At 42.4% G+C, this 24266-nt stretch overlaps 1 protein-coding gene across 1 annotated transcript in view; it reads left to right on the top strand.

Annotated features, from left to right (window-relative positions):
• The window catches only part of LOC115183286 (dual specificity mitogen-activated protein kinase kinase 5-like), a 90350-nt gene extending 73696 nt beyond the window's left edge, over window positions 1-16654 (top strand). Inside the window, exon 14 of the mRNA XM_029744611.1 lies at window positions 15490-16654. Within this exon, the coding sequence (XP_029600471.1) occupies window positions 15490-15597 (108 nt within the window). The 3' untranslated portion in view covers window positions 15598-16654. The remainder of the gene's footprint in view (window positions 1-15489) is intronic.
• The last annotated feature ends 7612 nt before the right edge of the window (window positions 16655-24266 follow it).

Genomic DNA, 24266 nt, shown 5'->3' on the forward strand with positions numbered 1-24266 from the left:
AACAACCTTATGGTGAGTTACCATGTTACAGACTATAGAAACCTCCTAACAACCTTATGGTGAGTTACCATGTTACAGACTATAGAAACCTCCTAACAACCTTATGGTGAGTTACCACGTTACAGACTATAGAAACCTCCTAACAACCTTATGGTGAGTTACCACGTTACAGACTATAGAAACCTCCTAACAACCTTATGGTGAGTTACCATGTTACAGACTATAGAAACCTCCTAACAACCTTATGGTGAGTTACCACGTTACAGACTATAGAAACCTCCTAACAACCTTATGGTGAGTTACCATGTTACAGACTATAGAAACCTCCTAACAACCTTATGGTGAGTTACCATGTTACAGACTATAGAAACCTTATGGTGAGTTACCACGTTACAGACTATAGAAACCTCCTAACAACCTTATGGTGAGTTACCACGTTACAGACTATAGAAACCTCCTAACAACCTTATGGTGAGTTACCACGTTACAGACTATAGAAACCTCCTAACAACCTTATGGTGAGTTACCACGTTACAGACTATAGAAACCTCCTAACAACCTTATGGTGAGTTACCACGTTACAGACTATAGAAACCTCCTAACAACCTTATGGTGAGTTACCACGTTACAGACTATAGAAATCTCCTAACAACCTTATGGTGAGTTACCACGTTACAGACTATAGAAACCTCCTAACAACCTTATGGTGAGTTACCACGTTACAGACTATAGAAACCTCCTAACAACCTTATGGTGAGTTACCACGTTACAGACTATAGAAACCTCCTAACAACCTTATGGTGAGTTACCACGTTACAGACTATAGAAACCTCCTAACAACCTTATGGTGAGTTACCACGTTACAGACTATAGAAACCTCCTAACAACCTTATGGTGAGTTACCACGTTACAGACTATAGAAACCTCCTAACAACCTTATGGTGAGTTACCACGTTACAGACTATAGAAACCTCCTAACAACCTTATGGTGAGTTACCATGTTACAGACTATAGAAACCTCCTAACAACCTTATGGTGAGTTACCACGTTACAGACTATAGAAACCTCCTAACAACCTTATGGTGAGTTACCACGTTACAGACTATAGAAACCTCCTAACAACCTTATGGTGAGTTACCACGTTACAGACTATAGAAACCTCCTAACAACCTTATGGTGAGTTACCACGTTACAGACTATAGAAACCTCCTAACAACCTTATGGTGAGTTACCACGTTACAGACTATAGAAACCTCCTAACAACCTTATGGTGAGTTACCATGTTACAGACTATAGAAATGTCCTAACAACCTTATGGTGAGTTACCATGTTACAGACTATAGAAACTTTATGGTGAGTTACCACGTTACAGACTATAGAAACCTCCTAATAACCTTATGGTGAGTTAGCACGTTACAGACTATAGAAACCTCCTAACAACCTTATGGTGAGTTACCACGTTACAGACTATAGAAACCTCCTAACAACCTTATGGTGAGTTACCACGTTACAGACTATAGAAACCTCCTAACAACCTTATGGTGAGTTACCACGTTACAGACTATAGAAACCTCCTAACAACCTTATGGTGAGTTACCATGTTACAGACCATAGAAACCTCCTAACAACCTTATGGTGAGTTACCATGTTACAGACTATAGAAACCTCCTAACAACCTTATGGTGAATTACCATGTTACAGACTATAGAAACCTCCTAACAACCTTATGGTGAGTTACCACGTTACAGACTATAGAAACCTCCTAACAACCTTATGGTGAGTTACCACGTTACAGACTATAGAAACCTCCTAACAACCTTATGGTGAGTTACCATGTTACAGACTATAGAAACCTCCCTACAACCTTATGGTGAGTTACCACGTTACAGACTATAGAAACATCCTAACAACCTTATGGTGAGTTACCACGTTACAGACTATAGAAACCTCCTAACAACCTTATGGTGAGTTACCACGTTACAGACTATAGAAACCTCCTAACAACCTTATGGTGAATTACCACGTTACAGACTATAGAAACCTCCTAACAACCTTATGGTGAGTTACCATGTTACAGACTATAGAAACCTCCTAACAACCTTATGGTGAGTTACCATGTTACAGACTATAGAAACCTTATGGTGAGTTACCACGTTACAGACTATAGAAACCTCCTAACAACCTTATGGTGAGTTACCACGTTACAGACTATAGAAACCTCCTAACAACCTTATGGTGAGTTACCACGTTACAGACTATAGAAACCTCCTAACAACCTTATGGTGAGTTACCACGTTACAGACTATAGAAACCTCCTAACAACCTTATGGTGAGTTACCCACGTTACAGACTATAGAAACCTCCTAACAACCTTATGGTGAGTTACCACGTTACAGACTATAGAAACCTCCTAACAACCTTATGGTGAGTTACCACGTTACAGACTATAGAAACCTCCTAACAACCTTATGGTGAGTTACCACGTTACAGACTATAGAAACCTCCTAACAACCTTATGGTGAGTTACCATGTTACAGACTATAGAAACCTCCTAACAACCTTATGGTGAGTTACCATGTTACAGACTATAGAAACCTCCTAACAACCTTATGGTGAGTTACCATGTTACAGACTATAGAAACCTCCTAACAACCTTATGGTGAATTACCATGTTACAGACTATAGAAACCTCCTAACAACCTTATGGTGAGTTACCACGTTACAGACTATAGAAACCTCCTAACAACCTTATGGTGAGTTACCATGTTACAGACTATAGAAACCTCCCTACAACCTTATGGTGAGTTACCACGTTACAGACTATAGAAACCTCCTAACAACCTTATGGTGAGTTACCATGTTACAGACTATAGAAACCTCCTAACAACCTTATGGTGAGTTACCACGTTACAGACTATAGAAACCTCCTAACAACCTTATGGTGAGTTACCACGTTACAGACTATAGAAACCTCCTAACAACCTTATGGTGAGTTACCACGTTACAGACTATAGAAACCTCCTAACAACCTTATGGTGAGTTACCACGTTACAGACTATAGAAACCTCCTAACAACCTTATGGTGAGTTACCACGTTACAGACTATAGAAACCTCCTAACAACCTTATGGTGAGTTACCATGTTACAGACTATAGAAACCTCCTAACAACCTTATGGTGAGTTACCATGTTACAGACTATAGAAACCTCCTAACAACCTTATGGTGAGTTACCATGTTACAGACTATAGAAACCTCCTAACAACCTTATGGTGAGTTACCATGTTACAGACTATAGAAACCTCCTAACAACCTTATGGTGAGTTACCACGTTACAGACTATAGAAACCTCCTAACAACCTTATGGTGAGTTACCACGTTACAGACTATAGAAACCTCCTAACAACCTTATGGTGAGTTACCACGTTACAGACTATAGAAACCTCCTAACAACCTTATGGTGAGTTACCACGTTACAGACTATAGAAACCTCCTAACAACCTTATGGTGAGTTACCATGTTACAGACTATAGAAACCTCCTAACAACCTTATGGTGAGTTACCATGTTACAGACTATAGAAACCTTATGTTGAGTTACCACGTTACAGACTATAGAAACCTCCTAACAACCTTATGGTGAGTTACCACGTTACAGACTATAGAAACCTCCTAACAACCTTATGGTGAGTTACCACGTTACAGACTATAGAAACCTCCTAACAACCTTATGGTGAGTTACCACGTTACAGACTATAGAAACCTCCTAACAACCTTATGGTGAGTTACCACGTTACAGACTATAGAAACCTCCTAACAACCTTATGGTGAGTTACCACGTTACAGACTATAGAAACCTCCTAACAACCTTATGGTGAGTTACCACGTTACAGACTATAGAAACCTCCTAACAACCTTATGGTGAGTTACCACGTTACAGACTATAGAAACCTCCTAACAACCTTATGGTGAGTTACCACGTTACAGACTATAGAAACCTCCTAACAACCTTATGGTGAGTTACCACGTTACAGACTATAGAAACCTCCTAACAACCTTATGGTGAGTTACCACGTTACAGACTATAGAAACCTCCTAACAACCTTATGGTGAGTTACCACGTTACAGACTATAGAAACCTCCTAACAACCTTATGGTGAGTTACCACGTTACAGACTATAGAAACCTCCTAACAACCTTATGGTGAGTTACCACGTTACAGACTATAGAAACCTCCTAACAACCTTATGGTGAGTTACCATGTTACAGACTATAGAAACCTCCTAACAACCTTATGGTGAGTTACCATGTTACAGACTATAGAAACCTTATGGTGAGTTACCACGTTACAGACTATAGAAACCTCCTAATAACCTTATGGTGAGTTACCACGTTACAGACTATAGAAACCTCCTAACAACCTTATGGTGAGTTACCACGTTACAGACTATAGAAACCTCCTAACAACCTTATGGTGAGTTACCACGTTACAGACTATAGAAACCTCCTAACAACCTTATGGTGAGTTACCACGTTACAGACTATAGAAACCTCCTAACAACCTTATGGTGAGTTACCATGTTACAGACTATAGAAACCTCCTAACAACCTTATGGTGAGTTACCATGTTACAGACTATAGAAACCTCCTAACAACCTTATGGTGAGTTACCATGTTAGACTATAGAAACCTCCTAACAACCTTATGGTGAGTTACCATGTTACAGACTATAGAAACCTCCTAACAACCTTATGGTGAGTTACCATGTTACAGACTATAGAAACCTCCTAACAACCTTATGGTGAGTTACCACGTTACAGACTATAGAAACCTCCTAACAACCTTATGGTGAGTTACCACGTTACAGACTATAGAAACCTCCTAACAACCTTATGGTGAGTTACCACGTTACAGACTATAGAAACCTCCTAACAACCTTATGGTGAGTTACCACGTTACAGACTATAGAAACCTCCTAACAACCTTATGGTGAGTTACCATGTTACAGACTATAGAAACCTCCTAACAACCTTATGGTGAGTTACCATGTTACAGACTATAGAAACCTTATGTTGAGTTACCACGTTACAGACTATAGAAACCTCCTAACAACCTTATGGTGAGTTACCACGTTACAGACTATAGAAACCTCCTAACAACCTTATGGTGAGTTACCACGTTACAGACTATAGAAACCTCCTAACAACCTTATGGTGAGTTACCACGTTACAGACTATAGAAACCTCCTAACAACCTTATGGTGAGTTACCACGTTACAGACTATAGAAACCTCCTAACAACCTTATGGTGAGTTACCACGTTACAGACTATAGAAATCTCCTAACAACCTTATGGTGAGTTACCACGTTACAGACTATAGAAACCTCCTAACAACCTTATGGTGAGTTACCACGTTACAGACTATAGAAACCTCCTAACAACCTTATGGTGAGTTACCACGTTACAGACTATAGAAACCTCCTAACAACCTTATGGTGAGTTACCACGTTACAGACTATAGAAACCTCCTAACAACCTTATGGTGAGTTACCACATTACAGACTATAGAAACCTCCTAACAACCTTATGGTGAGTTACCACGTTACAGACTATAGAAACCTCCTAACAACCTTATGGTGAGTTACCACTTTACAGACTATAGAAACCTCCTAACAACCTTATGGTGAGTTACCACGTTACAGACTATAGAAACCTCCTAACAACCTTATGGTGAGTTACCACGTTACAGACTATAGAAACCTCCTAACAACCTTATGGTGAGTTACCACGTTACAGACTATAGAAACCTCCTAACAACCTTATGGTGAGTTACCACGTTACAGACTATAGAAACCTCCTAACAACCTTATGGTGAGTTACCACGTTACAGACTATAGAAACCTCCTAACAACCTTATGGTGAGTTACCACGTTACAGACTATAGAAACCTCCTAACAACCTTATGGTGAGTTACCACGTTACAGACTATAGAAACCTCCTAACAACCTTATGGTGAGTTACCACGTTACAGACTATAGAAACCTCCTAACAACCTTATGGTGAGTTACCACGTTACAGACTATAGAAACCTCCTAACAACCTTATGGTGAGTTACCATGTTACAGACTATAGAAACCTCCTAACAACCTTATGGTGAGTTACCATGTTACAGACTATAGAAACCTTATGGTGAGTTACCACGTTACAGACTATAGAAACCTCCTAATAACCTTATGGTGAGTTACCACGTTACAGACTATAGAAACCTCCTAACAACCTTATGGTGAGTTACCACGTTACAGACTATAGAAACCTCCTAACAACCTTATGGTGAGTTACCACGTTACAGACTATAGAAACCTCCTAACAACCTTATGGTGAGTTACCACGTTACAGACTATAGAAACCTCCTAACAACCTTATGGTGAGTTACCATGTTACAGACTATAGAAACCTCCTAACAACCTTATGGTGAGTTACCATGTTACAGACTATAGAAACCTCCTAACAACCTTATGGTGAGTTACCATGTTAGACTATAGAAACCTCCTAACAACCTTATGGTGAGTTACCATGTTACAGACTATAGAAACCTCCTAACAACCTTATGGTGAGTTACCATGTTACAGACTATAGAAACCTCCTAACAACCTTATGGTGAGTTACCACGTTACAGACTATAGAAACCTCCTAACAACCTTATGGTGAGTTACCACGTTACAGACTATAGAAACCTCCTAACAACCTTATGGTGAGTTACCACGTTACAGACTATAGAAACCTCCTAACAACCTTATGGTGAGTTACCACGTTACAGACTATAGAAACCTCCTAACAACCTTATGGTGAGTTACCACGTTACAGACTATAGAAACCTCCTAACAACCTTATGGTGAGTTACCACGTTACAGACTATAGAAACCTCCCAACAACCTTATGGTGAGTTACCATGTTACAGACTATAGAAACCTCCAAACAACCTTATGGTGAGTTACCACGTTACAGACTATAGAAACCTCCTAACAACCTTATGGTGAGTTACCATGTTGCAGACTATAGAAACCTCCTAACAACCTTATGGTGAGTTACCATGTTACAGACTATAGAAACCTCCTAACAACCTTATGGTGAGTTACCATGTTACAGACTATAGAAACCTCCTAACAACCTTATGGTGAGTTACCACGTTACAGACTATAGAAACCTCCTAACAACCTTATGGTGAGTTACCATGTTACAGACTATAGAAACCTCCTAACAACCTTATGGTGAGTTACCACGTTACAGACTATAGAAACCTCCTAACAACCTTATAGTGAGTTACCACGTTACAGACTATAGAAACCTCCTAACAACCTTATGGTGAGTTACCACGTTACAGACCATAGAAACCTCCTAACAACCTTATGGTGAGTTACCATGTTACAGACTATAGAAACCTCCTAACAACCTTATGGTGAGTTACCATGTTACAGACTATAGAAACCTCCTAACAACCTTATGGTGAGTTACCATGTTACAGACTATAGAAACCTCCTAACAACCTTATGGTGAGTTACCATGTTACAGACTATAGAAACCTCCTAACAACCTTATGGTGAGTTACCATGTTACAGACCATAGAAACCTCCCAAGGTTATGGAAGTCAACCAAAACATGACTGTAGGAAGATATCACACAGACATATCTGTCTAGACGTGAGTTCCATGTCCCCTCTACCCCCAATGAGTCTGACTGAGTCTGTCTCACTCCAAGTGTTGGCTTGATGGGTTTCTCTGATCTGGTGTTAGCGCACAAGGCCACAGCAATTTACACCAGCTACCTTTTAAGAACTGTGACAGGGAAGGGAGAGACTGTGGTTCTGTGTGCATAGATTGTGTGTGTGTGTGTGTGTGTGTGTGTGTGTGTGTGTGTGTGTGTGTGTGTGTGTGTGTGTGTGTGTGTGTGTGTGTGTGTGTGTGTGTGTGTGTGTGTGTGTGTGTGTGTGTGTGTTCTCACACAAGGAAGAGGAGTTGAGGGGAGAGAAAGAGAGCTGAAGACTCAGACCCATATATTTCTCTCTGTTTCTCTCTCTGTATCTCTCTCTGTATCTCTCTCTGTATCTCTCTCTGTATCTCTCTCTGTATCTCTCTCTGTATCTCTCTCTGTTTCTCTGTATATCTCTCTGTTTCTCTGTATCTCTCTCTGTTTCTCTCTCTGTTTCTCTCTCTGTATCTCTCTCTGTATCTCTCTCTGTTTCTCTCTCTGTATCTCTCTCTGTATCTCTCTCTGTATCTCTCTCTGTATCTCTCTCTGTATCTCTCTCTGTATCTCTCTCTGTATCTCTCTCTGTTTCTCTGTCTGTTTCTCTGTTTCTCTGTATCTCTCTCTGTTTCTCTCTCTGTATCTCTCTCTGTTTCTCTCTCTGTATCTCTCTCTGTATCTCTCTCTGTATCTCTCTCTGTATCTCTCTCTGTATCTCTCTCTGTATCTCTCTCTGTATCTCTCTCTGTTTCTCTCTCTGTATCTCTCTCTGTATCTCTCTCTGTATCTCTCTCTGTTTCTCTCTCTGTTTCTCTCTCTGTTTCTCTCTCTGTATCTCTCTCTGTATCTCTCTCTCTCCCCCTCCCTCTTTCTCCGTCTCTCTCTACCCTCCCTTTCTCTCTCTCTCTCCCTCTTAGAGAATGCATTGATCTCTGCTTAGTTTAGTTCTATCAGTTAGTTAGTTAGTAGGACATCCCATAGTCAAACAGACAGTCAGACAGACAGTCAGACAACAACCAAACAGACTGTACATATCCCAGGACACCAGCATCACTAACAGCCACTAATGCTCATACCATAAAACCCCACAGCGGGAATGACGTCAATAAAAGCCATATGAATAATCAGAGGGAGCCGCGTCCCATCCTCATCCACCATCCATGCCAAGCTGATGAGCGAGCCCACGGAGGCATAATCGTAAAGAGACACAATTTGCCGTGTCTTCCACCGGCTCTCCTGGAGGAATAAGGCCGTGAAGATAATAACTATTAGTGAACGACGGCACTTTGTAGTGGGGATTCCAGCTGTGGCAAGCTGCATTAACATACAGATGGAATGTGTATATAGACTGTTAATATGTACACGGTGGTGGTGGGGGGGAGGGGCGCGTGAGACAATCAGACCCTCGCCACAGAGGCACGCGGCCGTGACCTCATCTCGTGCCTCATCACGGAGAACGGAAATGAAGGGCCTGAGGGGAGAGGGACACAAAACAGAGGGAGGAGAGAGAGAGGAAGGGAGGAGAGAGAGAGGAAGGGAGGAGAGAGAGAGGAAGGGAGGAGAGAGAGAGGAAGGGAGGAGAGAGAGAGGAAGGGAGGAGAGAGAGAGGAAGGGAGGAGAGAGAGAGAAAGGGAGGAGAGAGAGAGCGGGAAGAAAGAGAGAGACTTGTTGCCGTTTTCCTGGACACAGATTAATAAAACGAGTCCTGGAATAAAAAGCATTCTAGTAAGGTTTCTCCATTTAAAGTGCTTTTTAGTTTGACCTAGTCTTAATCTGTGTCTGGGAAAGCAGCCTTCATGTTATAACAAGTGGTAATAACGGTTTACACTGACTTTAAGTCCAGGTAACCACAGCTGATATGTTTCATAGCTAAACTGAGCGAACTGGCCAACCCAGAACTACAACTGGGAGACATAACATTTCTGAAAGAGAAAGAACCTGTTAAATTGACGACTCAACAATGTCCCTCTGTTGTCATCAGGTCAACATCAGGGCAGAGGGTCAGTCAACCAGTAGAGTGTGAGCTGATATCAGAATGGCTATGATCGTGTGTGTGTGTGTGTGTGTGTGTGTGTGTGTGTGTGTGTGTGAATGTCCCTCTTTGGAAATAATGTCTTCAGGACTTGCATCACAACAGCTGTGTCTGTCAGGAAAGTGCCAGTGTGTTCTCCTTCCACTGATGCATCTTTCATTAGGAGGACATTACCTCATGATATCCTATCAAGGGGTTCATAATCCAATGACATACTGGGCCAGACACTGAGGACTTTCCATTGGCTTGCTCCCAGGACATTACCAGGGCTCCACCATGCTCTAGTCTAGTGTCGTCTGACCTGGTAGGAATACTTCTGAAATGCATCGTTCCTTCCTCCCTGCAATGAATGTCTGTCTCTCTGTCTCTCTGTGTGTCTTTCTCTCTCTTTGTCTCTCTGTGTGTCTTTCTCTCTCTCTGTCTCTCTGTGTGTCTTTCTCTCTCTCTGTCTCTCTGTGTGTCTTTCTCTCTATCTGTGTGTCTTTCTCTCTCTCTGTCTCTCTGTGTGTCTTTCTCTCTCTCTGTCTCTGTGTCTTTCTCTCTCTCTGTCTCTCTGTGTCTCTCTCTGTCTCTCTGTGTGTCTTTCTCTCTCTCTCTGTCTCTCTGTGTGTCTCTCTCTCTCTCTGTGTGTCTCTCTCTCTGTGTGTGTCTCTCTCTCTCGTTTTTGTTAAGAGCTGTTGTAACCCTGTAAGGGGCCTCTGTACTCACCCTTTCCATTTTGAGGTGTGTGTGTGTGTGTGTGTGTCTGATCCACTCCCTCCCACCATCCCCTTGTCTCTGATTGTGACTTGATTGACATCTCTTCTTCTCCTCTATTCCCCACCGGAGGGCCCTCATTGTCAACGAGCCTTTTAGCACCTTTGTCCCTAACGCAGCCCCCCCCGGCCCCCTTCAAACCCCCCTACCCAGAGGTGCCAGATGAGCCCCCTGGTCTGTGACAAAAGGGGCCGTGCGTGTGTGTTGTGTGTGTCGAGTCTTAGACAGTCCCCAACTCCATCAAGGACCCTGACTGCCTCCACTTGCCAAAACCCTGCAGAAACCCACATGTAAAAATGACTGTTGAGTGTAGTAATCTGAGTGTGTGTTTGGGGGGGTTGAAAGGTGCGGCAGGGGCTGTTAAGGGTGTAAAGAGGTGGAAGGGTTCAGCACTCCTGTGGTGCCCCAGAAGAGAGAGAGAACTGAGATTTAAAGTCCCATCCTTCACGCAGCATCACCACTGGGACCCGTGTGAGTGACAGGATTTTAAAAGGACTCCAATCTCCTCCACTTGTTTACACATTAGCAAGATGGAAAGTTTTCTCAGCGTCTCAGACATTTCTGTGTCGACACTTTAACACCGGGGCCGTTCTTATCACATTTGACCCCTAGGGCCTCACACTGAACATAGTAAGGCTTCTTACTCAGGAAGACTACACAAAGTGAAATAGGAGAATTTCTACAATTCTGGATTTGGGGGAGTGGGCTGTGTTTACCAGTTGAACATAACCATGCAAACATATTTTATATAATGCTAACTTCTTATTAATGATTATAAGTCATAAAAGCCTAATGGCAGCTGTTTTTACTCTCTCTGTCATAGAATTTAAACCATTCCAGGCTTGTCAACTCATCATACTGCTGCCCAGAGAATGTTCCCGGAGTCTCATTTTCCTCATCAGGACAAGAAAGTCAGTGTTTAATAACTACAAGGGTACAAGTTAGTGTAGCCAGCTCCCTTTCAGCACAGGTTCTAGGTAGGTATGGTATTTAACCATCTCTACGGGTGCCATTTGGCCTATGTAACACATCCCTCTTTTAAGTTGATGTACTGGAGTAACGGATCATCTCATATAGAATCCATCTCTCACACACCTACACACACACACACTTAGTGGAAGTAATGGAGTAAAATGTCACCTCAAGGAGCCCTCGTCATATACACACACACCTCCCTTGTCTGCCAGTCAGTTTCCTTGTGGGAGCTGGAGATTAGCATGCAAATCTGCAAAGACCTAGTTACTCTTCTGACCTTTCAACCTTTCTCTCTGTCTGTCTTCCTCTCTCTCTTTCTCTCCCCACCCCTCTCTCTCACACACACACGGCTTTTCACACACACACTCATCCACTGCGTCGCGTTCCTCCAACAACGTCTAATGAGGTGATGACCAGCCACTTGTTATAATTGCTTCCGACTCCGTTTAATTTTCCAAGCTTATTAATCATACGTAGAAGTTACTTAAAATTGCATAAATTAATCTTCGATTAAAAAGCCTGTCAAAGAACTCCAAACAATTAAAGAGTAAGGTAGAATTTCCCCTGGGATTTGTGGCAGTTTTATTTGAACGACCCATTCAGGTGATTATCCCACTTTGATGCGCTGAGACTGTGATTAATGTAGTGGTACTTTTTAAATGACTTTTCTCCCTCTATCCTCCACGCGCTCGTTGGAAAGGTAAAGCTGTAGCACCTTAAATGACCTAACTAAAGAGTATTTATTCCATTTGACTCTTAATAACGTCCTCCTGGTTTTCGGCTTAATTCTGGTGGCAGGTGTTTTAATTAATGGCGGGTCGCGTGGCCCTGACGTGTGTGTGTGTGACATTTAGAAAAGCTTTATTGTCCACGCATTGTGGAGATTTGGCTGGCCTTGAAAAAACATGGTGTGCGTGTGTTAATTTTAGCCTGAATATGACACCATCTCAACTGGGATTCCAATAATAACTTTGTCCGAGTTAGTGCGTTTTCTCCATGTCTGTCTTTAAACTGTGTGTGTGTGCGTACGTCTGTGTGTATCTGTCTATGAGGTATTAAAAAGACAGAAGCCAAGTCCCCCCCTTCATTCAGGTCAGATTCCATCAGACGTGGCCAGTCTGTTAGGGTTAGGGTCGAGAGCAGAGGTGAAGAGAGAGCAGGAGCTGGATATTAAAGACATTACTCTGGACCCCATCTCTCCCTCCCTGTACTCCCTCCATCTCCCCCTCTCTCTCTCTCTGTACAGGCACAGCAATGATTGATGAGATGGGTACCCAGAACATTGGGGCATCCAAGAGCGTCCACTCCAGCTCTCTCTCTCTCACACACACTGATATGAGAGTAATTAACCTCAGTCTATCTTAGCCCCAGCTGCCCATTAGAAGGACACCAGGATTGATGGGGCTCTCCTAGTCCCTCAGACTCACTGGACACAGGACTGGACCGGCCCTGTCTGGACTGGATCTGAGAGGAACGGACCCGTCAGACTGGACTGCCAGTTATGCGTCTATCTTAGGGGTCTAACTTGGGATATGGTTGCAGAACATTGCCTTTTAAACGTAAAATATCTGACAGAATCCAAACATATTGAAATAATGTATTTATACAAACTACACTTACATTACTGTATATAACACCTCAACACCATCAAATCCTTGTTCCAATGTTACCCTCTGTAATCCATCCTCACTTCATTTTTTATTTGGCTAAATTCATTGTCCCCCACACAAGGTCCCTGGTCCTTATATCCCCTGTTTTTGGCCAGATTGGACTCTTATTAACACTGTGCTGTGTTTGTTAGTGCCTGTTAGTGAAGGTCCTGTGTCAGGGAAACCAGGGGTGACAAGTCCATTTAAAGAGCGGTGGCTTTGGTCGTTTATCTAATTGTCCCTCTACTCGACACACCAAATAAATGTAGCGGTCAGTCACCGTTGGCCCGTCTCCGTGACAACCCCCACCACTTTCACCCTTGACCCCTGTATGAACCGGCGGAGGTCATCACCGACACATGGCTCTCCAAATGAGGTTGTATCAGTGCATGGTGCTCTTGTCACTGATGTGTCACACGTCATGTGACCTCTGTCACCATCTCCACAGTGCTAGTTGGACTCTATATGGTTAGGATTATATGCATTTGATGTTTGTATGGTTTGAGCATTGGTTGATTGACTATGAGAAGCCTTGTGCTGGAGTCTTGGTGTAGCAGTTATTGTCCTGACTGAATGTGTCTCTCTGGTGACACCATAGTGCCACGCTGACCCTCAACACGGTGGCCCCTCAGGGGTGCGTGATTAGTCCCCTCCTGTACTCCCTGTTCACCCACGAATGTATGGCCTCTCACGACTCCCAACACCATCATTAAGTTTGCAAATGGAATAATGGTGGTAGGCCTGATCAACGATGAGACAGCCTATAGGGAGGAGGTCAGACACCTGGCAGTGTGGTGCCTGGACAACAACCTCTCCCTCAACGTCAGCAAGACAAAGGAGCTGATTGTGGACTACAGGAAATGGAGGGCCGAGCACACCCCCATCCACATCAACGGGGCTGCAGGGGTGCAGGTTGAGAGCTGCAAGTTCCTCGGCGTCCACATCGCTAAGGATCATGGTCCACACACACCAACAGTCGTGAAGAGGGCACAACAACGCCTCTTCCCCCTCAGGAGGCTGAAAATATTTGGTATGGGCCCTCAGATCCTCAAAGTTCTACAGCTGCACCATTGAGAGCATCTTGACTGGCTGCATCACCGCTTGGTATGGCATCTGCTTGGCATCCGACCGCAAGGCACAACAGAGGATAGTGCGTACGGCCCAGTACATCACTGCGATCGAGCTCCCTGCCATCCAGGACCTCCAAACCCGGCGGTGTCAGAGGAAGGCCATAAAAATTGTCAAAGACTCTAGCCACTCTTTGTTATTAAGTATGTATACTGAACAAAATATAAACCAACAATTTCAAAGATTTTACTGAGTTACAGTTCATAGAAGGAAATCAGTCAATTGAAATAAATAAATTAGGTCCTAATCTATGGATTTCACATGACTGGGAATACAGATATGCATCTGTTGATCACAGATACCTTAAAAAAGGTAGGGGCGTGGATCAGAAAACCAGTCAGTATCTGGTGTGACCATTTGCCTCATGCAGCCCGACACAGCTCCTTCGCATAGAGTTGATCAGGCTGTTGATTGTGGCCTGTGGAATGTTGTCCCAGTCCTCTTCAATGGCTGTGCGAAGTTTCTGGATATTGGTGGGAACTGGAACACGCTGTCGTACACATCAATCCATCCCAAACATGCTAAATGGGTGACGTGTGGTGAGCATGCAGGCCATGGAAGAACTGGGACATTTTCAGCTTCCAGGAATTGTGTACAGATCCTTGTGACATGGAGTCATGCATTATCATGCTGAAACATGAGGTGATGGCAGCAGATGAATGGCACGACAATGGGCATCAGGATTTCATCACGGTATCTCTGTGCATTCAAATTGTTAGCGATAAAATGCAATTGTGTTCGTTGTCCGTAGCTTATGCCTGCCCATACCATAACCCCACCGCCACCATGAGGCACTCTGTTCACAACGTTGACATCAGCAAACCGCTCTCCGAGAACATTACCATAACTCCACCGCCACCATGAGGCACTCTGTTCACAACGTTGACATCAGCAAACCGCTCTCCGAGAACATTCAATTCTCTGGGAACAGCTCTGGTGGACGCTCCCGCTCGTCTATTCTGACTGTCTTTGAAAATAATTTAAACAAAAATCCTAAAGGAGATCGGAACTGATCTCCTTTCTAAGAGGGAAAAAATGGATTATTTTTAGTTCAGTGTGTTTTTATTAATCAATGTGGTAATTTTTCCAGATGTTCTGAGAGATTGGCTGTTCCATTGGTCGTAGCCTATGTACAGTATACTCTAATCACTGGATCCATACCTGAGACACTATTAATCTCTCTCCATTTCTCTACCTTCTCTGTCCGCAGGACCATGCCTTCATCCTGCACTACGACGATGGCAATGCGGAGGTGGTGTCCATGTGGGTGTGTCGCTGCCTAGAGGAGAGGAGAGCCCAGGCTCAGGGAAAGATGTGACCCCGTAAACACAGGAGACCACAGAGAAGTTAGCGGTCAAAGGTATCATGAAGGGACAGGAAAGTACCAGTATCTCTATACTCGTTAATATCGTGGCAAAGAAACAAAACACGAAGCGCTTTTAACTTCGTTAGGAATACTGCCCTAATGTTGGAAACAAAACATCATTATGATGTCACCCAGAGTCACATTTATTTATTTTCTATCTATAGCTCACAATATTTTACATACAGCAGGTGTTTAAAGGACTAAAGTGTTTGGTCTGCTTTGTGTTTTCATTTTTGCCATAGAAACAATATTGCGATACTGGTATCGTCCTGGCCCTAATATCATGCCCCAATCTCTCTGGACTTTGACCATTCGTGAACCCCAGGAGCGGACAGTAAATATCAAAGACACGGATTCTAAAACGTATTGATGACGTCCATGGTGTAAAGAGGGCGTCTGTACGTCCAACTTCAGTAAGCCAAGAGGATACTGTATATTTTCAACTGAAAGTTCATTGCAAGTGGAACTTTGTTATCTGGGCCCTTAGCACGTTGACTGATGTCTTGATGGTGTATCCTGGTGACTCTTACACTCCAAACCTGGCTCTGTGTTGACGCTGCTTCATCAATCAATTTACAATTGAGTGGGACTTATTCCATGACTGTTTGCCTACTTAGTTATTTCTAACTCAGAGAGACTTTAGACAGAATGTCAGAGTAAGTGATCAACGATGAGATGGGACTTGAAAACCCAAATGGCTTTACAATAACAAAGAAGTGCTATTTTCCAGGATGACGCTCGGATAACCTGTTACGCTTTATTGTTGGCAGCTTTCTAGTGAATGTCGAGGTGTGCCGGTGTGTACGGCAGTAACCCGTGTGTGTGCCTAATGTTTTTACAATTATGTTTCTTTGACATTACTTTACCTCATCGAGATACACTATATATACGAAAGTATGTGGACAGCACTTCAAATTAGTGGAATTGGCTATTTCAGCCATACCCATTGCAGACCGGTGTAGAAAATCGAGCACGCAGCCATGCAATCTCCATAGACAAACATTGGCAATAGAATGGCCTTACAGAAGAGCTCAGTGAATTTCAACGTGGCATTGTCATAGGATGCCACCTTTCCAACAAGGCAGTTTGTCAAATTTCTGCCCTGCTAGAGCTGCCCTGGTCAACTGTAAGTGCTGTTATTGTGAAGTGGAAACGTCTAGGAGCAACAACGGCTCAGCAGCAAAGTGGTAGGCAACACAAGTTCACAAAATGGGACCGCCAAGTGCTGAAGCATGTAGTGTAAAAATCGTCTGTCCTCAGTTGCAACACTCCCTGCCGAGTTCCAAACTGCCTCTGGAAGCAACATCAGCACAATAACTGTTTGTCGCGAGCTTCATGAAATTGGTTTCCATGGCCAAGCAGCCATACACAAGCGTCGGCTGGTGTAGTGTAAAGCTTGCCGCCATTGGACTCTGGATCAGTGGAAACGCGTTCTCTGGAGTGATGAATCACACTTCACCATCTGGCAGTCCGACAGACAAATCTGGGTTTGGCGGATGCCAGGAGAACGCTACCTGCCCCAATGCATAGTGTCAACTGTAAAGTTTGGTGGAGGAATAATGGTATGGGGCTGTTTTTTATGGTTCGGGCTATGCCCCTTAGTTCCAGTGAAGGGAAATCTTAACGCTACAGAATACAATGACATTCTAGACAATTCTGTACTTCCAACTTTGTGGCAACAGTTTGGGGAAGGCCCTTTCCTGTTTCAACATGACAACATGACAACATGACATGTCCCGTGCACAAAGCGAGGTCCATACAGAAATGGTTTGTCGAGATTGGTGTGGAAGAACTTGACTAGCCTGCACAAAGCCCTGACCTCAACCTCATCGAACACCTTTGGGATAAATTGGAACGCCGACTGCAAGCCAGGCCTAAATCGCCCAATATCATTGCCTGACCTCACTAATGCTCTTGTGGCTGAATGGAAGCAAGTCCCTGCAGCAATGTTCCAACATCGAGTGGAAAGCCTTCCCAGAAGAGTGGAGGCTGTTATAGCAGCAAAAGGGGGACCAACTCCATATTAATGGCCATGATTTTGGAATGAGATGTTCGACAAGCAGGTGTCCACATACTTTTGGTCATGTAGTGTATAATGGCCTCAGTAGTAGTTGTAGTAGTGATACAGGGCGACCATTTTGCTCACATATGTGTCTAAATATTTTGCTGTGTGAAAATCATCTAGATAATTGTTGCAATGATTGCTTCACTGTACCGCAGCCCCTAAGTGCCATGGAGAATACACTGAGCGCAGATTCATGACAGTCATGCTTGCACCATTACTACAAAGAAAATGGCTTGTTACGTCAAATATTTTTTATTGTGCTCTTCAATTTCCTTGTGTGCTGCTAAATTTTTTAACTTCGGTGCACATGTGCTCCTTGTAAAAAAAGGTCAGCGTAGAGCCCTGTAGTAGTAGTAGTAGAAGCACTGCTTGGGGATCCTAACCTTTACCAGGCCACATTGTGGGGACTCTTCAACCACTCACTGCCATGGAGTTCTACTCTTCCATTATTCCAAACCTGTTAATGATGCAACACAAACAAACTTCACAAGAACCAACAACTTTGAGAAAAGTCTTAAAGTACTTTCCATTTTTTATTGATGTTAATTTGGAGAAGAGCACTGGATTTTTGTTGATGATTCTATTAGCCCACCACCTGTATAACCATACTTATATTATCCCTCAAATATACTCCTTAACGTTAACTTCATTTGATTGTTCTTAACGTGGAACTGACAGCATTTTAACTACTTTTCAGATATGAAACAGACAATCATATCAGCAAAAAATATACCATTCCCAGTGTATGCTACAAAACCAACTTGTTAGAGGATTTAAAAATAGGTTATATTTGACAAGAAAATCCATGACGTACAGTAAGGCATTGTTGTCAGAATAAATGGATACAGTTCAATGCATGATTAATATAGTCCCAAAAAATTGCTATCAGGTTGTAAATCGCAGCTGGCCTGGTACATTGTTTGCTGCCTCCACCCAATTCGGGATGCTTGGTTTGTTTCAATGACTCAATATTTTGGACAAAAACAGCTGGGAATGTCAATACAATCAAACTAGCAAGGGCAGTGCTCACAAGTCAGTCATAATGTGGCTAATAGGCTAGCGTATCTATTTATTTAGCAAGATAAAAGCACCGAGCCAAACGTTAGCTAGCTAGATTATGGGAGGTATTGGGAAGATGTCAAGTCATTGGGTGAGTAAGAGACCGACTTTTTCCCCTCACTTTTTTGGTGGCTACAGTTAGAGATGCAGGTGTCATTTGGTTAGCTAGCAAGAAATGTTATCCAGTTAGCATATATCTTGCATTCGTAAATTCATTCTGGCTGTCTACTCCGATGTCATAGCACTCTCGTCTGAGTGCCAGAGCGCAGAACAACTGATGAATATGACCGTGTCAGTAAACGTAAGCAAAAACGTCATTAAATTGTTGCCAGCAGCACAGTTAACGTTAGTCATTAACCCTCTAGATAACATGAAAACAGCCTAACCAGCTTTGCTAGGGTGCGTAAAATGGTCAGAGTGAGACGTTCTCTCATTTGTGTCGAAGTAGCTAGCAAGCTAGCCAACTGTAGGCAGTTAGCTTGGGTGCTTGACTGCCGTTGAGGAAGGCAGGGATCATCCCTACTCCTCGGCCAGAGCGTCCAGAGCACACACTGCACTTAACGGTGCGGAATTTACAATCTGACAACGCTCCAAATGTATGAATGCAGAGTGCACTAACACACGGGAAGCAATTTACAAACGCACCCTTAGTTGTCAATCAAATGTATTTGGCATCGATCAAATGGACAGGCAGGCAAATTCCCATTCAGTTGTCAAAACCTGGGTTGGGACAAGCATGCATTGTCAGGCAGGCTGCAGAACAGTGAGCAGGCTACAATTCCCTTTTGTTTATCAGTGCAATTCTGACTGCCAACCAGCTGAAATCATTTGAGAGGGTTTATCTACTGTCTCTTGCTAGATTTTAGGCCATCTCCCTCTGGCTAGCAATAGTTGTTGATCTTGTTGTTGATGTGCATAACTGAGGTAGAGAGAGACTACCTTTTCATGGTTGTTTGATCAAGGACTGTAAAGTTCCCAAATGTAAGAAGACTCCTGTGGTATTCACATACATTTATTTGCAGAAATAAATTCAGGTGTATTTTGTGGCTTTTGGCGAATGCGTTCTAATGAGCTAAAGTCGCGCTGTTGCTACTGCCTGTAAACACACAGTCCAGTTCATAGTGAATGATGGCAGGTCCTACTGCCTGTAAACACACAGTCCAGTTCATAGTGAATGATGGCAGGTCCTACTGCCTGTAAACACACAGTCCAGTTCATAGTGAATGATGGCAGGTCCTACTGCCTGTAAACACACAGTCCAGTTCATAGTGAATGATGACAGGGCCCTGTGACAAATTGCTTATTTGCATAAAGGCCTACTGTAGCTCTGATTGGCGCACCAGTCTGTGTAGACTCCGGTCCTGGACGAGACAGATGTTTTTAATAGGTTTTATTTACAGCAGTGTCTACTCATTGTCCAAACACACAGACTCTTTCCCACTCTATATTGCTATAGAATTTTCACATGCCTTACTCTACGTCATTCCCAAACATTCTATAAAAATGTGAAAATGACCATATCTAAGTGCTCGCTTGTCAGAAAATTAAAAAAATGTATATAAAAAATGTGTAATTGTTCCTGGGGGTTTATATGAACAGGATTTTAATAAGATTTCATGTTGCTAAAATGCTGTCAGTTCCACTTTAATGCCTAGGTTGCTTGGTGCAGGCGGTATTGCATTTTCTTAATGAATATTTCAATAGAGAAACCTGGACCAGTTGTCTGTGTGTGAGGGGATTATATTTAAAGAGAAATCAGATAAAGGAGTCATTCACAGTTCAGCACAATCAGCTTTTACTCCTGTTTTATTTTACATGGTACACTGGAAACATTTGCTTCACTTTGTTCTCCAAATGATTCCCAGCAATGAGAGGTTTGGCAGCACTCTCCACTGCTTTAATAGATGGTTCTGCATTAAGCGTCTCAGAGAAGGAGTGCTGATTTAGGACCCGTTTTGCCTTTTAGATCCCAACGGTAAGATTACATGGACTGGGGGGACCTGATCCTAGATCAGCACTCCTACTCTGATACGCTTGACACATACAGACCCAGATTTCTTTTAAAGCTATCTGGTATGCAGAGACTCTGTTAGACACTGTAGTGACAACCTTTCAGACAGTTGTCTCAGACTTTGCCGTAATGTGGTTTAAGTGGCCTTCTGTGAACACCCAGTCTGAGTATGCCAGTTGAATTGGTTTAATGTGTTGTTGTGCAATGTGATATGTAAATCACCATTCATTCATTTGATCAGGGGAAGAGAGTGCAATAATATAACCGCATCAACAATAACAAAAATCTTAATGTCCTTGTATTTCTACGACCAATAATGTATTCTCTCTTCACTGAAAGATTGCCCAGTGTTTTTGCAAAAACCATGAGCGTTTTAAAATATAAGCTGTACCCAGTCACCCATGACCATGAAAAGTATTCTATGTCCAAACTAGCTGTAGCAAATTGGATGCCTTTTGAGTTTGAATTGTTTCGTGAACTGGATTAATTGATGAATGAGACATGGATTAAAGTGATTCACTTTTCATAATAACAATTTAGTTGTGTTTTTTTGTACTATGTCCTTTAAAGTTCAGTCTGTATTTCAGTTTGGGTTTTTATTTGGAAATGTTAGATTTTATTATTTTATTTTTGTAAATCTAAACCACAGAAGGAGTTCACATCTCAGGGTGACTCCAGGATAAAACAAAAGTTGATGTATTTTCCCCTCTGAGTCAGATTTTTAACCCTGGGCATTTCAAGACTACTAACGGCCAGTGTTTTTTGTTTTTGCACCGGGTTGAGACAGATGCCCTTGGGTGAAAATGCCAATAAACAATAAAAAAAATTAGAAAACGGTTGAGCACAACCTGAAGTGAGGGCGTCTTTGCCTGCAAAGACAGAACGTTGGCAGAGTAGTTTTGCCATCCCTCTGCTGGTTTTGGTCTGTACCTGTTGGACTAAGAATATTAGGAACACTGCCCTGCAAAGAGGTACTGTTCTTGAGACGTTAAACCACGTTTGACCAGGGAAACCAGGTGTGTGGAGACTCAAGCTAGCTGTTAGCTAGCCACTTATCAACTTCATCATCTTCATCCCCATTACAAAATAAGGCCACAAGAAAGTGTTTGCATATTGTCAGTAATTACAGTCTAGCACAGTGGTTCCCAAACTGTGGGTCAGGACCCACTTTGGGTCGAGGCAGGGGTCCAGGTGGGTTGCGGAATGACATTTTTTTGTGCATTCCACAAATACATTTTCGTGATAGAAAAATGTTTTAAGTGTAAATTTAAACCACTAAAACCAACTAGAAAGTATGCAGAAAAGATAATGGACTATATATTTTAAAATTATGGCCTTTGAGAACTTACAATCAACAAAACAAAAGCTAGACAATCACCATTGATTTTGTTATGTTTGAGCATAAGAACACAGCATTAGCCATGTCAAAATGTGTAGAATTGCAGGATATTAGCGTAACTGCTAAATGTTCTCTCAGCTCCATGTCAAAATGTCTAGAATTGCAAAAAAATGTGGCTTTAAAACTGCAACATTTTACTTCAGCTCCATGACTAAATGTGTAGAATTGCAGGAAATTTGCAATTCTCTTCACTGCCAAAATTATATTTTTTAGTCTGTATATTTTTGCGCCTGGGTCACAAAAGACAATGTCATTGGTGGGTCAAGAAGCCAAAAAGTTTGAGAACCCATGATCTAGTTAATACATGGTGGGATCCTTAGAAAGAACCACATCCAACCAACCATCTGGAGGACCTTGTTACCAGGGCCCCCTCCTCACCCCCAGGATAGCTCTCAGGGTCTTTAAGGAACTCAAGCCCCTCCACCACAAGTAAGTAAGTAGGCTGTACTGTAAGTATCCAACCCAATCATGTTTTTTTCGCAGCATAAAAGTGGGATGTCGTGCAGTAATAGATTGTTAGTAGAGTTGGTCACAACTGATGAGGTCTCAAGTGACTATCCACTCCCTCTCTCTGCTCTGATGATTATCCATTTTGTGTGGATTCAAATGTACCCATGCAGATAATCAATTTGATAAACAGCCTACCTTTTTCTAGGCTTGTTTGGAAATTGATACAAAGTTTTCGAAATGAACATTTGATACCATGCAAATGGTGTACTAAATAGAAAGAGTAAAACATGATGTATAGGGATGTTAAATGTGACCTATTGTCTGATGAAAACGTGGATGCTCAATCTCGTTTTACCATCAACATCCCCGTTGGGATATTGACCGGGTTTTGTTTGGAGATGCGTCTCCATTTTACTCAATCCCGGGCCTTAATATTCCCATTTGCCACCGAGGCACGCGCCCTTATTGTATCGCCCGGTGACCTTTTTACAGAGCAGTCCAAGTTGATTAGCACATCAGCTCAGACAATAGGCGTCGGCGCTGTGCTCCGCCATTACCCGGATCCCTTTATCAATGTCCAGTAATTAAAATGTCACCGTTTAATTTTCGACTCAACGCGTTCCTCTTGGAGCAATCTTTTCCCAATAAAAAGTGTAATCGAAATGCTCTTTTCACTTGAAACCAAAAGGACTCGGGGAGCCCATTTAAGTGTAGCCTATCAGCACAGGGAGATCAATATGTAAGAAGCGGATTGATTGGCTTCTAAAATGGAATGTATAGGGGTCACGGTTTTATAGGGTGCTGATACAACTGTTAATTATAGAACATTCGCTCTCGATCGGTTCTGTTATTAAACTTCTCCTGAATTAGGCACATTTGATTTATGTGACAATTTTTTCCACTTGGAACTTGCTTTAAGGCCATGAAGGCTTTTTACCAAAAGGACTGATTTACCTTGAATTAAATGTTTAATATAGCCTACTTTTATTTGTTATTTTGAAATGCCTCTAGAAGTAGATTTGATTGAAATAAGAGTTAGTTCAGTGTATGTTAATAGACAATCAGAAAACATTGAACTAGTGTCAGTAAGAACTGTAGTATCAGTAAGTAAACTGGAACCTATGTCTCGTTTGCATTAATAGACTATGAGCCTATGTATTTTATTCTGATTCACTCCAAGCTTAGCAGAGTGTAAATTGGACCAGCCTATGTTAGTCAAAATATAAAATGGATCAACGCTTAGATTGCCATATGTTGCCTAGCGTAATTTCTCAATTTTACGAAGTGTAGGCCTGGTTTATCAGCGACCTCTAATTAATCGGCATATATATATTGATCACTTTAATGGAATTCTAGTTTATTCAGATTCATTCATGTTACATTTAACCAAGTTGTCAAATATACGTGGTCCCTTTTCGGGTTAGCACCAAAAACATAGATGGAGCCGCACCAGCCTCTGAAGATATTGCGCCCTGAGAGATGCTACCTGCTAATGATGTCTCACCTCCAATGTGACTATAGGCACTCTCTGAACCACCGTGGAGCGCCCGGAAAGATGCTACCTGCTAATAATGTCTCACCTCCAATGTGACTATAGGCACTCTCTGAACCACCGTGGAGCGCCCGGAAAGATGCTA

The sequence above is a fragment of the Salmo trutta genome, unplaced genomic scaffold, assembly GCF_901001165.1.
Source record: "Salmo trutta unplaced genomic scaffold, fSalTru1.1, whole genome shotgun sequence".
Taxonomy (NCBI): Eukaryota; Metazoa; Chordata; class Actinopteri; order Salmoniformes; family Salmonidae; genus Salmo; species Salmo trutta.